The sequence below is a fragment of the Eptesicus fuscus genome, chromosome 13, assembly GCF_027574615.1.
Source record: "Eptesicus fuscus isolate TK198812 chromosome 13, DD_ASM_mEF_20220401, whole genome shotgun sequence".
Lineage (NCBI taxonomy): Eukaryota > Metazoa > Chordata > Mammalia > Chiroptera > Vespertilionidae > Eptesicus > Eptesicus fuscus.
The window spans coordinates 63,804,028-63,820,739 of NC_072485.1; the positions used below are offsets into that span (position 1 = coordinate 63,804,028).

General features: G+C 38.7%; 1 protein-coding gene across 2 annotated transcripts; it reads left to right on the plus strand.

Annotated features, from left to right (window-relative positions):
• Positions 1-1,926: 1,926 nt before the first annotated feature.
• Positions 1,927-16,674, plus strand: EIF3M (eukaryotic translation initiation factor 3 subunit M). Of its 2 annotated transcripts, none has more exons than XM_028156683.2 (11): positions 1,927-2,038; positions 4,740-4,872; positions 5,850-5,988; positions 6,273-6,396; positions 6,550-6,644; positions 8,706-8,789; positions 9,746-9,845; positions 10,436-10,517; positions 14,742-14,885; positions 15,908-15,968; positions 16,408-16,674. In XM_028156683.2, the coding sequence occupies exons 1-11, from the start codon at positions 1,997-1,999 to the stop codon at positions 16,526-16,528; spliced, it is 1,125 nt and encodes a 374-aa protein (XP_028012484.1). In that variant the 5' UTR covers positions 1,927-1,996; the 3' UTR covers positions 16,529-16,674. The 2 variants fall into 2 exon arrangements, with proteins under 2 accessions (XP_028012484.1, XP_054581617.1); XM_054725642.1 differs by lacking the exon at positions 1,927-2,038 and adding an exon at positions 2,702-2,724.
• Positions 16,675-16,712: the final 38 nt, after the last annotated feature.

Below are 16,712 nucleotides of genomic sequence, written 5' to 3' on the forward strand. Positions count from 1 at the left end.
TAAATATTTTACCCTTTGTTCTCCCTGTGTGATCTACAATAACCTGCTTCGTGTTGATATTTACTGCTGTGTTGCTGACAATTACCTGAAAGAGAAGTTGGGGTGCCTCACTGGGCTGGAAAAAGTTTAGCTAAATCAGAAAGCAGGTCTAATTAAGCAAGTTTATTCTATATCTGTAAAAGGCTAAGTTGACTCACACATGCGTGATACATCTAAAGCTCTTGCTGGCGCCAATTGTGCGCACGTGTTTCGATCTGTCATTGTCGATCGTGAATTTGGTTGACACTTCTATTATAGAGTAAAGGTGAATAGTGATATTAAAATATTTCTTCTAATTAATTTCCTTTTAATATGCACAAATTCGTGCACTGGGCCACTAATTATTTAATAACTAGGGGCCCAGTGCACGAATTCATGCACCTTGAAAGGAACTGTGGGCCCCGAGGCTGCGGTGGGCACAGGGGCAGGTCTCAGCCCCTCCTGCCACAACCCCCAGTCCCATCTGCTGGCAGCCCCACTCCCGCTGCCGCCACTCCCACGTGCTAATGGTGCTGGCCCCGCTTGCACCCGCTGATGGTGCCGAGCAATTGGGGCCGGCGCTGGATGCCAGCAGCGAGTGCGAGTGGCCGCTCCAGCACTGGCTGCGGGTGCAAGCGGGGCCGGTGCTGGCAGTGGGTGCGAGCGGCGGCTCTGGCGCTGGCTGCAGGTATGAGTGGGGCCATCTCCATCAGCGGGTTCAAGAGGCAGCTGCTGGCCCCCATTGCCCCTCAGGAGCAGGGGGAGGTGGAGAAGCCCTGAGGTGCGATCAGGGTCAGCAGCTGCCACTTGCACCCGCTGACGGCGCCGATCGATCGGGGCGGCACTGGGCACCGACAGCGGGTGCGAGCACCAGGTGGGACCATGGCACGCGCGAGCAAAGAATTTTCGGTAACCACCAGAGGCTCGCCCCGATGACAGTGACTGGCGCCCCGCCTTGGTCTGGGGCCCCTGCTCACCTGCTCCACCATCCCACTGTGGCCAATGCCCGCCATGTTCCACGCTCTGCCGCCTGCTGCTGAAGCCCGCCATGTTACGCGTGTGCCCCTGGTGGTCAGCGCACATCATAGCGACCCGTTGTTCGGTTAGGGTTTTATATATATATATTGATAGCTAACACATTCAGTGCTCACCCTGTGCTTTGTGTACTAATTTACTTTTCCCTAGAGGAAGCTGAAACACAGAGGTTAAACAATTTCCCCAAATCACACCTACATCAAATGGTGCAGCAGGTATTCCAATGCCATCTAGGACTGCCTTTGTAATTACTTTGTAATGTTTATGGCCTGTATGTACCCAACTGGAACGTAGGCTGCATGTGAGAGCGTCTTGTAGAAGCTACTGTTATCCTCAGCGCAGAGAACCCTGCCTGCCAGGTTGTTCCTAAATAAAGGCAGAAAAATGGATTAAATTATAATTCAAAAAAAATAATAATAATAATGGGCGGGCTCAGCAACAAATGCGCAGCTGGAAGCCCTTTCAGGACTGCCAAGAGGGGTTAGATTGGGTGGCCGGTAAAGGCAGGCAGGGCCGATGGGCTGCTGGGAGCAACGTTTGCGTTTGCGGCGTCAGGAGATGCGGCCTGAGAGACTGGCAGAGGGGGCGAGGCTAGAACGGAACAACTGTTGTGATCACAAGAAATGTTCGTTCATCCAACAGTCCGTTCATCCCAGGACCCCAAAGGAGAGAGGGCTCAGCGAGGAGCAAGCCTGGCTGTGACAGGACAGTCGTTTAATTAAATTACCACCTAGGGAGGCGGCCCCAGAGGGCACGCCCGCCCCGCCTCCAGCCTCCGCGGTGGACTCGGCCCTCCCGTGGCCCCACCCTCCCCGTGACCCCGCCCCTCGAGGCCCGCGCGAGGTGACCCGGAAGCGGTTGGAAGCGTCCGGGAGCCCGACTGCCTCCTTTTCCGGTTGGCGTGGTTGGCGAGCGCAGCGGCCGCCGCGCCCGGGCCTTCACCATGAGCGTCCCGGCCTTCATCGACATCAGTGAGGAAGACCAGGTGTGCTCCCGGGGCCGCGGGGCCGCCAGGGCGGGGTTTGGGGAGCCTTGGGGTGTGAAGAGCCGAGTGGGGGCCGGGTGGGAGGGACGCCGCCCCACGGAGCCGACTCGGGGGCTGAGGACCGCAGCTCACCCTCCACACGGGAGAGTCGCGAGGCCGCGAGGCCGGGCGCGCGGAGGCAGGGGCGCGCGCTCGTGTCCCGGAGGCGCACCAGCCGGCGGCCCCGGCCCCGGCCCCTCGCTCCCCGCCAACTTCCGGGTCGGTGTCTGTACTTTCTCAGCCCGGAGTCCCTCCTGACGACACAGTCCTTTTGGACCCATTGGGAAAGGTCTCGGCTTCAGTCCCCCCAGTGCAGTCACCGCCGGAGTGGGAGGTGGCCAGCGTTTCGAGGCTGTGAGCCGTCTAAGGAAACACAACTTGGTTGACGATGAAAACGGTGTCGGGGTCACAAAGGCACAGGCGGCCTGTTTTATACATAGACCGTAGTTTATATTCTTAACGTGCAAGGGTGAGAGGGCTCCTAACCTGAAAATAAAACGTCACTTCCACCTTCATACTTGGAGGCATACCTCTGGTGAGCCGTCCTCACATTTTTAAATGTTCTGTCTGGGGTTTGCACTTTTCCCCATCACAGAAGTTCAACTGGAGTTGGTGGGAGTGAAACTAAACATGGAAGGATCCCTAAGGTAATTTTGCAGAAACTGTTCTGTGAAGTCGTGTTGTCATTTGTTTCTGCTATTCCACTAACATGGAAACTTTGATTTCCATAGAAGACATCATTACTATTCTAACATACTTGTAGAATTGTAGATGTGGTACACGCGCGCGCGCACACACACACACACAACACTGTTATTGATTATATTTTAGTTTTAGCCCTGGCAGGTGTTTCTAAGTGGTTAGAGCGTGGGCCCTTGAACCTAACCGGGGAGGGAGGAAGGGAGAGGGAGAAGGGAGAGAGAGAGAGACAGAGAGAGAGACAGAGAGAGAGACAGAGACAGAGAGACAACCAATGGATGTGTCTCTCTCACACCGAGGTTGCTTTCTCTCCTCCCTCCCTCCCTTTTACTCTCTAAAAATCAATGGAAAAAAATATCCCCAAGTGAGGTTTATATGTATATGTTAGGCTTAAAGCGTCATTTCTACTTAAATTACGTTACTGTTCTTGTAATATATTAATTTCACTCTAGCCATTACTTTCAGGTAAGGAGGTGATTTTGTTTTCAAGAGGTTAACTTTGATCAAATTCTCTGTTGAATTAAAATTGCTAAATGGAGCTCAGGATCCTTGTTTCTTTTCCTTGGTTTGTTCCACTCCACAAACACTACTTTTAACCAGTGAGGGTGATAGTTTAAAAACAAAACAATAAACTGTTGGTTGAATAGTTGTTAAAAGAATTTATTTTATGTCTACAAAGTAGAAACTGAACCAGGTGCCTTTGTTTTGACGATGTTGTGTTTTCTTCATACCGAAGTGTACTTTCCAGGGGTATTTTTTGTGCTCTCTGACAGGGTGAAGTTGCTTTATGAAGTCTTATTTTACTACCAATTCATAGGTGAAGTGACTATGTTTTTATCTGAAAGGATAGTATCATCAGATCTACAGATTTAATATACTTTTCTTAGGTAGCCAAAACATATCTGTGGGTTTAGAAAATATGATAGCTAGGCATTTACTAATGGTATTCTTACCTCTCTTTTTCAGTTACTCATATTATTATCTTAAATACCATCTGCATTCATACTGGATGCACTCATATCTTAAATACCATCTGCCATACATACTGAACTCTAAATAAAGAACTAGTTGTTAAATATTATATGTACATATTAGGATAAAAAATGTCTAAATACTGGATGCAGTCTTGCCGTTATACTTTTATAGGTGCAAAGGTGCTTTCTGATCCAGATAATGCATTTTGCATTTCTAAAGGTTAATTTTATAGTAGATCCAATTTGATATAAGTATTTTGTTCAAGGAAGCATTTGAAGGCATCACTTTTTTGTTGTTGTTTGTTAATCCTCACCCGAGGGCATGCTTACTGATTGGAGAGAGAGAGACGCATCAAAGGGTTGCCCTCCCATAAGGGCCCCAACTGGGATCGAACCTGCAACCCAGATATGTGCCCTGGCTGGGGATTGAACCTGCTACCTTTCGTTGTATATGACAAAGCTCCAAACAACTGAACAACACCAGCCAAAGCCAAAGGCATCATCTTTTTATCTTTGGCTCCTCAAATGCTCATCTCAGATAGGTTCTCAGACATTTTATTAACAAGTAATTACTCTCCTACCACCGTAATATTTGTAAGTTTTCAAAGTAGTGGTGTTATGCACACCTCAGAGCAGTAACATTTTATTTCTTTAAAACAAATTGAATTTACCAAGTCAGATCTCACCTCCCCTCCCCTCAAAGGCTTTGGGTTATATTAGAAAGATTTTTGCTATATACTATAATTCCAGCAGGATATAGGTGATCTGAGAGAAATTCTGAAGTTGATATATGTGGGCCATAGTGGGCCTGTGTACCCATTGGGAGTTGTAGAGGAAAACTTGTGGGGGTTGTGATGATGGATGAGGTAAAGTCATTGTTAAATACAGCATTTATATTCATTTTTTTAGAAATAGGACAATGGTTTGAGATCTTGTCATTCATAGTCAGTTTTATAGATACTATATAGCAACCCTGTTTGATTCCACAGGCTGCTGAGCTTCGAGCTTATCTGAAATCTAAAGGAGCTGAAATTTCAGAAGAGAACTCAGAAGGTGGACTTCATGTAGATTTAGCTCAAATTATTGAAGCTTGTGATGTATGTCTGAAGGAAGATGATAAAGGTTTGTTTTTTTTAATTTTTTTGTGGTATTTCTAATAACCTATTTTTAAAATTTTCTTGTGAATTATATTTTTGTTTCAGACCTTAGAACTTTGAAGCACTGTTTCTAATCTTTGTACATACTTTCAGGTTTTTCTAACCTGTTAATACCTATGAAGTAAGCCCATTTTGAGAAAACATCTTTTTTACATCAGGAATGTTTTTGTGTGTTACTGCACACACTGAATATTGATAATTTCAGAATGAATTGAAGAAAAAAAAGAAGCACTTCTTTTCTGTAAGGTTTAGATTAATATCAAGTGAGATATAATAACAATCTAAAAGCTATTTAATGATTTGGTTGATGTCCTATTTTTTTAAAAAAATTTTTTATTGATTTCAGAGAAGGAGAGGGAGAAAGAAACATCAGTGATGCCAGAGAATCATTGATCGGCTGCCTCCTGCATGCCCCACACTGGGGATGGAGCCCGCAACCTGAGCATGTGCTCTGACCGGAAATTGAACCTCGACCTTCATAGGTTGACCCTCAACCACTGAGCCACGCCGGCTCAGCCTATTTATTGACATGAAATGGGACATTTTGAGAATTGAGAGTCCTGAAATCTCTAGTTAAGGTTTCAGATTAAACTTGGTAAATGACTAATAGGTTACACTTGAAAATTAGTGACCCAGTCAGAAAATACATAGCTTTCATTTCTAAATAACTTTTCCATTTGTATGTTTTCTTTAATTGGGAGAGTATCCTAGCCTAAGACCTAACCAATAACTTCCACATGATTGACTATCTTGCCACTGTATTAGTAGACATGTAAATCAATCTTCTGTTTTATTGATTGAAAACCAAATCTTAGGTAATAATTTATTTCTTTAATAAAATATACAAGTGTCTTATATTTAATGGTCTTTGAATACTGGAAATTCAGATACATTAAGTATCATAGTATCACAGTTGTATTAACCCATGCATGTCATGTGTAGATGTTGAAAGTGTGATGAACAGCGTGGTATCCCTCCTGTTGATCTTGGAGCCAGAAAAGCAAGAAGCTCTGATTGAAAACCTCTGTGAAAAGCTGGTCAAATTTCGGGAAGGTGAACGCCCATCTCTGAGACTGCAGTTGTAAGTTAAGAACTGAAAAAGGCTCAGTTTTTTCCAGGGGCTCTTTTCATGTCATTGTCATTTGATGGTTTAAAGCAAGAATTCTGACACTTGACTGTCAGCTGTGGCTTTTATAAGTTGTGTGACCTTGGATAAGTCACTTAACTTTCTGTGCCTCAGGTCCCTCCTTGTAAGGTGAAGTTATTAATAGTGTCTGTCTCACGTTTGTTGTGAGAGCAGATACTCTCAACTTAATCACTGTAGTTACTGATCTCAAACTTTATTATTATTTGTTTGTTAACCAGGCTAAGCAACCTTTTCCATGGGATGGATAAGAATACTCCTGTAAGATATACAGTATATTGTAGCCTCATTAAAGTGGCAGCATCTTGTGGGGCCATCCAATATATTCCAACTGAGCTGGATCAGGTGAGTTATTATGTGGAATACTTGTTTTGCTAATAAGTGTAGTTTTATATTATAATCAAAGTAGCAAATATGTGTTTTCTAAATGTTACATTTTAAATTGTGAAAACATATTCTGCTGTATCACTAAATCTCCCTTTATCAATCTCATCATAGGTTAGAAAATGGATTTCTGACTGGAACCTTACCACTGAGAAAAAACATACCCTTCTAAGGCTACTTTATGAGGCACTTGTGGATTGTAAGAAAAGGTATTTAGAATTGATGTCTTAAAACTTACAGGCAAAATGAGTAGTTGAGGGCTGATTTTTAAAGATAAGTGAATTTGCTCTCCTTTGTTCTCTGGGGTTGTTATAAATCTTTTTGTAAATTTTACCTATTAAAGATAACTGCAAATTTTAAAATACCTATTGAGTTTCTGCAAGATCTTGGGTTCCTAAGGGTTGTATCCAGCCTACCTAGCAAACTTCATTCCCAAAATATTTATTCTTTTATATACTCAGTAAGTAGTTAGCATTCAGTTTAGTGTTTTGTTTTTAAATATTTTTATTGATTTTTAGAGAGAAAGGAAGGGAGAGGAATAGAGAGATAGAAACATCGATGAGAGACAGTGATCTGATTAGCTGCTTCCTGCACGCCCCTACTGGGGATCAAGCCCACAACCCAGGCATATGCCCTACCCCGGAATCAAACCCACCTGGCTCTTTTGACAGTTTTAATATGTGTCTTAGAAAAGGTCTTTTTTGAAATAAGGTAATTAATGCTCTTAGCTTTTTTAATTTGAGAGTCCAGCTCTTTCTATAGGCTTGGGGAGTGCTCATCAATTATTTGAATAGGCTCACTTCTCACTTCTCCCTCTCCTCCTTCTGGTATGCCCATTATTCTTAGGTTGCTGTTTCTAATGGAGTCAGTTCTTGAGGAGTTCTTTCATTTTTTTAAACTCTCAGTTCTCACTCTTCAGCCTGAGTCATTTCTAGATTTCTGTCTTCAAGCTCACTAATTCTTCCATCTAGTCTTCTGTTTCCAATGTTCTCCAGTGCATTCTTCATCTCATTTATTGAGGTTTTTAGTTCCAGAAAAATTTTTTTATAGTTTCAATCTTTTTGGCAAAGTGTTCCTTTTTCCTGTTGATTTTATTCCTGATTTCATTAAACTGCCTTTCTGAGTTTTCTCGCATCTTCTTGAGGTTTTTTTTTGTGTGTGTGTGTATTTTCATAACTGCAATATTGAATTCTCTTTGTCATTTAAATCATAGTCTTCCATGTCTTGGGAGACTTCATTTTCTTTCTGAGCTACCTTGTTTCCTTGGTTATTCATGGTACTTGATGGATTGTTTCTCTGCCTGGGCATTTGGGGTAGTGAACTCTTCTAAATATTGTTTTGCTCTAGTGGATTGATAAGTAGTGGTCTTTCATTTGTTTTCCAGTAGATAGTGCAGTTTTTGTTTTCTCTTACCTCTCGGATCTTCGTGAGTTGGTGTTGCCTTAGTTGTGAAAAATGCCCCTTTATGTCCAGGTCCCCTCAGTCTTAGTGCACCACCCTTGTGGTGGGCAATGGGGCTTTAAGCCTGCGACTTCCCAGTGCAGCCTCCTTGTAACCCGAAGGTACCAGCTGCTTTGTGCTGTCGGTGGCATCCCTGCTGCCTCTATAGGTTCTACTGGTGAGGGGTGGCTGGGAGTGGTGGTGTGATTCTGTGGGTTGGCCTTCTTCATACTAATGGTGGCCACCACTTTGCAGCTGCCACACTGCTATACCCCATCTCTGCCCCCATCACCGGGTTTAGCCACAGTGGGCACTGGGTATTCAGGCCAGAACATTGCTTTTGTCCCTCCTACCCTCTGGGCTGCCCTGTGGGGGCTGCAGCCCAACTCCTTCACTACCACATCAGCTGGGGCTGGGCAGGTGCCAGACTGTCTGAGACCTGTGTCTGTCCTTCCCCCTGTTCCACCACCCCTGCTGCTTCTGATATGCCTACCATCAGATGTCTCAATGCATGTATCTCTCAGACATGTTTGTGTATTGAGCAAAGGATTCTTTGTTGAATTATGGTTGCCTGACTTGCAACTTTAAGGGGAGAAATAAGGCGTCATCTCACTCTGTCATGATGCTGACTCTAATCACTGTTTATTTCCTTCATGGCACATGCTTGCTTATTGTCTGTCTGCCTTACCTTCTAGAAAGTGCCATGACTTTTCCCATAGAGCAGGACCATTGTATGTATCATTGACACAGTACTTGGCATAGTAAATATTTTTTAATGAATGAATAGCAGTGATATATTCTGAAATTCTTAAAGCAATATTTCTTTTTAGTGATGCCGCTTCAAAAGTCATGGTAGAATTGCTAGGAAGTTACACGGAAGACAATGCTTCCCAGGCTCGAGTTGATGCCCACAGGTAATGTTAAAAACACATTGTTCTCATAATGACTATCAGCAGCTTAGAGATGAGTTACAGTATTCAGTCATATAACTGAAATCATGTTTGCACCTGCCAATGATCCAAAGCCATTTGATACTGTGTGCTCCGTGGTGATTCTAATCGAGATACTAAAGTTGAAAATTTGATACTGGAAGAACCACAAATTGTATGTGAACTAGCTACATACTGTTTTCTGTTCGGGAATTTGCTGGTATGGGTTGAAAATCTCAACCTGAAAAATAGAATCTAATCTTAGGTCAATTTTAACTTATAAAGGTGTGTAGATGAGGAAAAGTTGGTGGCTTGCTAAAAATTAGCTTAGCCTATTCCCAATAATAATAATGGCTTCAAATAGTCGTAAGTCTGCTTAGTAGCAATAAGAACAAAATCAGCTTTTCAAATTTATGAAACAAATTATGATAACTTACAGGGTTATTGCTTCACACAGGACCTGTATACATGATAGGTGTTGGTTGAAAGGGTAGTTAGTGGAAAGTATCTGTGAGGTTAGACTGCCTGCTCCAACACTTAATTAGCCCTTACTGGGTGAGCTCTTTCTGAGCCTGTTTTGTCATTCATAAGATGGGCATGTTAAGACTACATGTCTCAGGATATTATGAGGATTCATTGAATGAATCCTTACCTTAGTGTCTGGCATATGGTAGGATGCTGCAGCTGTTTTATTTATTCTTTGATTACTTTGTGGTACTTTCCAGCTATGTTTTTGTCTCCAACTATTTATTATTTTGTTAAACTGATATACTTGATGTATAGATTTATTGGCCTGTTTTAACCCTATTCTTAAGGCTTTTCTTATGCTCTGTATATTGAATTCTTGGATATTTTACTGAATTAAATGTATTGCATCCTGCAAACTCAGCAAGACATACTGAATTTCAAGACTGAGCTTGGATTTTTGTTTTCTAATTAAGGTGTATTGTACGAGCATTGAAAGATCCAAATGCATTTCTTTTTGACCATCTTCTTACTTTAAAACCAGTCAAATTTTTGGAAGGCGAGCTTATTCATGATGTAAGTAGTTTATCCTTAATGTGAAAAATATTATCTTTTCCTAAATTTAACATACTAAAGCAGAACTCTTTGTATAAAAGAACTCTCTTACTTTGTATTAGTGAACATGTCTATAGAGGTGGAAAGAGAACTAGGAACAGACTGAAATTTAGGATTAGCTTTTCTCTAACTACTGAACACAGTTCTGTTTTTTTCCTTTTCCTTCATCTTCTCACTTGCCTGGCCATTATGAACCTAAATAATAGAAATTTCTTTTTACTATATAGTGTCAGCTAGCCCAGTTAAGAAAGTAAATCCTATATTTTAAAACACATTAATAACCTTTTCAAGTACAAGTATAAATATGTTTTGGGTTATTTTCCATTTGTACTATGCCATTACCACCATCTTTAGAGCTCACTGTATTTACTGATTTATCTAAGTGAGTCTTTTATTAAACAAATGGTTTAGATGGTAATTTGATCAAACTTATTAAAATGCCTGCACTGAATGAAATATATTACTGGGAGTCAGTGTCTTAAAAGTATTTTGAGCTATTACTATTCTATAATGAATATTGTATCTTTATTTTTTTGTCTCGGTCTGTATAGCTTTTAACCATTTTTGTGAATGCTAAATTGGCATCATATGTCAAGTTTTATCAGAATAATAAAGACTTCATAGATTCACTTGGTAAGTTTTGGGGTGTATTCTTTGGAGGGGTACAGAGAAATGGGAATGTGCTATTCTAAAACTGTTCTGTACTGTGAGATCCAGCAAATATGATCTTGGCCTAACCAGTGGTATATGATGGATAGCAACAAATAAAGATAGGCAGTTTAAAATATTACTTAGAATGAACTGGGAATCAGAAACCAAAAGCATTCGTGATGGAAAGAGCTTGAAACTACTGTTTCTTTGTAAAGGACCTTACTCCTTATTCATATGCATGGTGATTTATATTTTTGTTGCTTTTTAAAAAAAGCCAGATTAATGTAATTGCAACAAAGAGATTTTTCTCCCTATGATACACTTTTATATTTGTGCAAATCCCTAGCCCCAAATTAACAAATTATATGGTATCACTAAGCATGTTTAAGTAAAGCTGTAGATGGGATTAGAAAGTGGTTTGTGATTTTACATGATAGGAGAAACTTTCCTAACTACAGTTTGTTGAAAACAGCAAAGTAAGTATTAGCTTTATGATTTTGCCTTTGTCTTTCTAGGGCAGTGGTTGGCAAACCGCGGCTCGCGAGCCACATGCGGCTCTTTGGCCCCTTGAGTGTGGCTCTTCCACAAAATACCATGTGCGGGCGCGCACATACAGTTCTATTGAAACTTCGTGGCCCATGTGCAGAAGTCAGTTTTCGGCCTGGGCGAGTCTATTTTGAAGAAATGGTTCTAATGCCGAGCCACACTCAAGGGGCCAAAGAGCCGCGGTTTGCCGACCACTGTTCTAGGGCATCAGAGCTCAGTAAATGTTCACCAACTTGAATTGACTTACTGTCCTCATTGAGCAAACTCCATGTAGATTCAGTATTTCCTTCTAGCGCATGTCTTTAACATACTAAAATTACAAAAAGGAAAATTAGAAAATCTATAGTTTAACAAGTTTAAATTGTTCAAAGAGAGTGAAGTCAACTATGAAACAAAGATGCTTTGTTTTTCCTAGTAGGTAATAAAATACATTATATGTTTTTCATATTAAAATTTAATTGTTAGTCTTCCTGGTTGTTTGAGACATAGGTAAAGAATGCATTTATAATTTAGTTTGATTATACTGTTAGTTCTCAATATAGTAATCATTCCTGTCACCTGTAAACTTCGGCATTGGACAAGACTGAATTATTCTGAACATAATAAGGCATTTGAAATACACCAAGATAAAGTAGATACGAGTGTGCTTGTGTAGAATGCTTTGCCAGGTGCACTAGACCCAGAAAACCACATTCTGTCCCAGTTAATTTGTTTTGTGGCATGAAGCTATGTGATGGAATGTTAATGTCAGCAACCTCTTTATTTACTCACCAAGGAAAAAGGAGTAGTAATTAACACTTTGACACTCCCCCATTGATGTGTAATTGACTGTTTCAAAGGAGCACTGGTTCATAAGCTATTGCATGCATTAAAATTACGTTTTTTATATTGCAGCATTTTAAGGCAGGGGTCAGTGACAATGTAGAAATTGCTCAGTGATGCACATTTTTTTATTACTGCATTAAGGTTTTGACATATTAGTAATGAATAAATGTTTCCATAAAATTAGATTTTTTTTTATAACTTTAAAATAGAAATATGACACAGAACACTATGACTTCTTCTTTGAAGGTGATGTTCTACTTTTCATGAAATAAAGCACAGCTTCCTACAAGTCTTGAACTCATACTTCACTGGCTTAATAGCTTGATTTTGAGAGCAAAAGTCCTAGGATTGGAGATTTCTTTTGATGTAGTGACATTAAACATCAACTTGAAATGTTTTTAAACGTAGGTTCCCCCTTGTATGATATATAATGAATAGTTTTACATAATTTATTTTAGAAATAATTTTCATTTCTTTGATTTTTTTTGATTTATGGTAACTATAGCAGTAAATTTTTATTTTAAAGAGTATTTTAAATTATACCTTAGAAATTTTTGGTGTTTTTATCATTTTAACATATTAAAAGGGATTATGTATGCCCACAGAACTGGGAATGCTAAGAAATTTTCTTGAGAAAAATCTTTTTCTCATTAACAGGAGAAACATAGTATTCCTGGAAATCAAATTCTGTTTTGCCTTTTTTCTTTTACATCCATGCAAATTAGCAGTCTTTTATTAGAAATTTGTTTGTAATAGATGCTCTGTGGAAAACATCTTGAATGTATATTTTTAGTTAGATATATTTTTAGACATTTATTACAGTTTAAAGTTTGGTTACAAATGTCTAGATTCTCCAGATGGTAACAGTTTATCAAAACACTCAGTTTGTCAACCTCTGAGCCACACTGGCTGGGCATACAGTTTTGACTTTTAAATATTAAATCCGAAGTGACCAGACGGGATTTATTAACTGACAATTTGGGCCAACAGAAGAATTATCTTGTGTCATCTGAATTGCCCTAACATGTTCACATGTAGTCTGGTGTTAATCCAGTTGTTACCTTCTTGCTTCAGAAAGTTAATCAGCATCTAATTTTCATTTGTTAATTAGGATTAATGTGCACTAATTGATTTTTTTGATGCTTGTAGATTTCCATTAAACTGGTTAGCAATACTTACTTGGGTACCTCATTCATCTGAGTTATGATGATCGTGTTTTTGTTGAATCTGTGCCAAATAGAAAGCCTGCATCATAATTATAGTTAATTAACAGACATGTGCTATATTAATGGGCTTTCCTAGTCATCTGCTAATAATAAATGTTACATATTTCAAATTTATTTGTGGAGTGCTTAGAGGGAACTTTTTAAACAATACAAACTTGAGGCTCTTAATTACAAAAGGGTTATGATCATGGTGAGATTACCAAATTGGAAAGCTCAGAGAAAAGGGGCATGTAATTCTAGATTAATTTTAGAAACTTGTTTTTATAATTGAGAAGCATCAAATCAAGTGTATATGTTATAATTCAGTTTCCATGTAGAAACGGGTAAACACTTGAATATTCAGAATTTGTAAATATTTATAGTTATTTATTTTATAAATGGACCTATTTTCGAGGCCACTTTGTGACCGTAAGTAAAGCATTTCACTTCTTTACTCCTCAATTTTATTTTTTAAAGTGAAAGGAGCAGGACCAGATAATTTAAGTTTCCTTTTAAAAGGGTCTAACAGTTGTTTTTTATATGAATAATTATAACAGTATGTTGCATTTAGAAATTGCAAGGCAAAAATTTGAGTTATCTATACAGTTTTCTACTTAGGCCTTGTAAAGAACAAGTATGTTAATGGTACTGTTTAATTTTTTCTAGTATTAATCATCTTAGTCTGTAAATATAAAGTGATAAACACACTTTTACAGTTTTTATTTAACTTTTTAATGTATTTCTATTGATTTATGAGAGGAAGGGAGAAATATTAGTCAGGAGAGGGAATCATCTATCTCCTGCACACCCCCTACTGGGCATCAAGCCTACAACCCAGGCATATGCCCTGACCAGGAATCTGTGACCTCCTGGTTTATATGGGTCAATGCTCAACCTCTGAGCCACACTGGCTGGGCATACAATTTTAACTTTTAAATCCAAAGTGAACAGACAGGAAATGGAATGTTTTCATGACTGAATATGTATGAAAATGTTTTAAAACTTCATGTTTCCACCCCCTGGCAATGGGCAAGGAGACACCTGATTCACGGTGGTGTTGCTTTTATATCAATCAGGGGCAAAGCAGATGTACAGTCCTTAGTTCATCCTAGCTTGATGCCTGTGTCGGTGGCCAGACTGAGGCACATAAAAAAAACCCCACAACAACAACAAAACACTTCATGTTTCCTAATAAAACACAGAAAAAGTTGTAAGTAGATAAGGAATCCTCCATTTAAACACGGGGTCTATTAATAAAAAGAAGCATAAGTAATTCATTTATATAAAATTTTCCTTATGAAATTTTATCTCCTAAAGTGTATAAGTATAAAATAAGTTAAGGTGTAAAAAAAACTTTAGGGCCTAGAAATATTTTATAGCCCAGTCTTATTAACTTTGTATCTATTACCTATAGCACTGTAGTAATAAATGTAGTTCTAGAAAAATAATTTTAAATACTCCATAATTTAATTATGGGGTCAGTTTATGATTTGAAAATATAAGCTTTGTCAAAATTACTCTATATATGAAGTGCCCAAACACAATGACTTCTACAGTTTGACACAAGAGTTGTAATTGATCTTTTATTAGCATTGATACCACTCAATTTCACTATTTTGTTGTTATTCAGGACTATTACATGAACAGAATATGGCAAAAATGAGACTACTTACTTTTATGGGAATGGCAGTGGAAAATAAAGAAATTTCGTTTGATACAATGCAACAGGAACTTCAGATTGGAGCTGATGATGTTGAAGCATTTGTTATTGATGGTAAGGCAATTAGAACTTTTTTTTTCTATTTGTCTTTTACCCATGCAGTATAAGATTTTAGATCTTGAAGCTGAGCCATATGCTAACAAAGCTAGATTCTTTTGTAACAAATGTGTATGTTTAGTAGATTAGCAGATTATAGTTGTAGAGTGAAAATTCAATGGAAATATAAATTGCTATGTGGTTTTTGGTGTTTGTTCTATTCCTTAAAATCATATAGAACAAAAACCTTTAGGTGGTATACCATAGTGTGGTTAAGAGCCTAGATTTTTATATCAGACCTGGGTTTGAGAACAGGTCTTGCTTCCTCTATGAAATAGGAATATAGGAGTAATTTGTAGTTGTGAGGATTAAATGAATTAATGCAGGTAAAGCACTTAGGCCAGTGCCTGGCATGTATTAAATGTCCTGCAGATGTTAATCATTATCAGTTTTTTATGATTGGCCTAGAAACAGTACCTTCTTCCTCAACATTGGTATTACAAAGTAATTTAACAGGATTTTTCCCCCTGAGCCTTTTAAGTTTAAAAGTTGGGGGAATTGTACAATTAATAAAACAAACAACTATTCACATGGCTTCTAATGCTCTAATTCTTAAACATACTTCTAAAGAAATACCTAATTAGGAAATCTTCCCCTCCAGCCCCCTAAGGTGTGACTGTAGAGAACATCTAGAATCCTTAACGAAAACTGGGGGAGGGGAGGCATGTGGGAGGCAGCTGATCAGTGTTGTGCTCTCACATCGATGTTTCTCTCTAATCAATAAAACATATATGTATTAAAAACAACACTATATGATATTTGGTATGGATTAGCCCAGCAACCATAGGATAAATAAATGCATGACCTCCTCCTTAGTTGCATCATATTGCTGTGTTACTAGATTCAAAGAGCCAGCTTGTAAAATTATATTAGAAAACTGTCAAATTTTATTATGGCTTGCTTGGTCATAGTTTCATACCTTAAGCTGTTTTTCTTAGGCATTTTCCCTATAACATGTCATGTAAAATGTCTTTTTTCAGCTGTGAAAACAAAAATGGTCTACTGCAAAATTGATCAGACCCAGCGAAAAGTAGTTGTCAGGTAAGACACTTAATACTTGCAGCATTTTGTAGAACAATTTAATTTGTTCTGATTATTTCACTTAAATGTTTAGAGAACTAAGGTGATGTTCTTATCAATTGGCTGTAGTTAAATAGTTGCTATTTATCATAATTTTATTAAAGTTCAGACTGAATTGATTAGCTTATTTAATGAAAGTCCTATTTTCCAGCACATTTCATTTAATGGCTCAGCATTGGCTAGAATACTAATGACTTTGGGGTCTGTTTTATGTAGTTCAGGAAAATAGAAGGTTCAGGATCAATATGATAAAGATTTTTTAAAAAATAAGCTGCTAATTTTCTTACAATTTGAAATTGTCTTTTATGTATATTTAACCTTGCTTTTGACTAGATACAAGTATGTAGTATTGTAAAAGAATACAAGATAAAAGGTTGACTAATGACTTTTAATTTTTCAGTCATAGCACACATCGGACATTTGGAAAACAACAATGGCAGCAACTGTATGACACACTTAATGCCTGGAAACAAAACTTGAACAAAGTGAAAAACAGCCTTTTGAGTCTTTCTGATACCTGAATTTTTATGCTATAAATATTTTTCTTTTGGGGAAACATCTAAATGATAGTAAAACATTTTAAGCTGAAATTTTGAACATTTATTGTCTCAAATTCAAAAGAAATTATAATCTTCAGAGGATACAATGTAATAAATTATGAAGGGTCTCACTGTGTCTATCTTGTATAATATGTAAGTTGTGTTC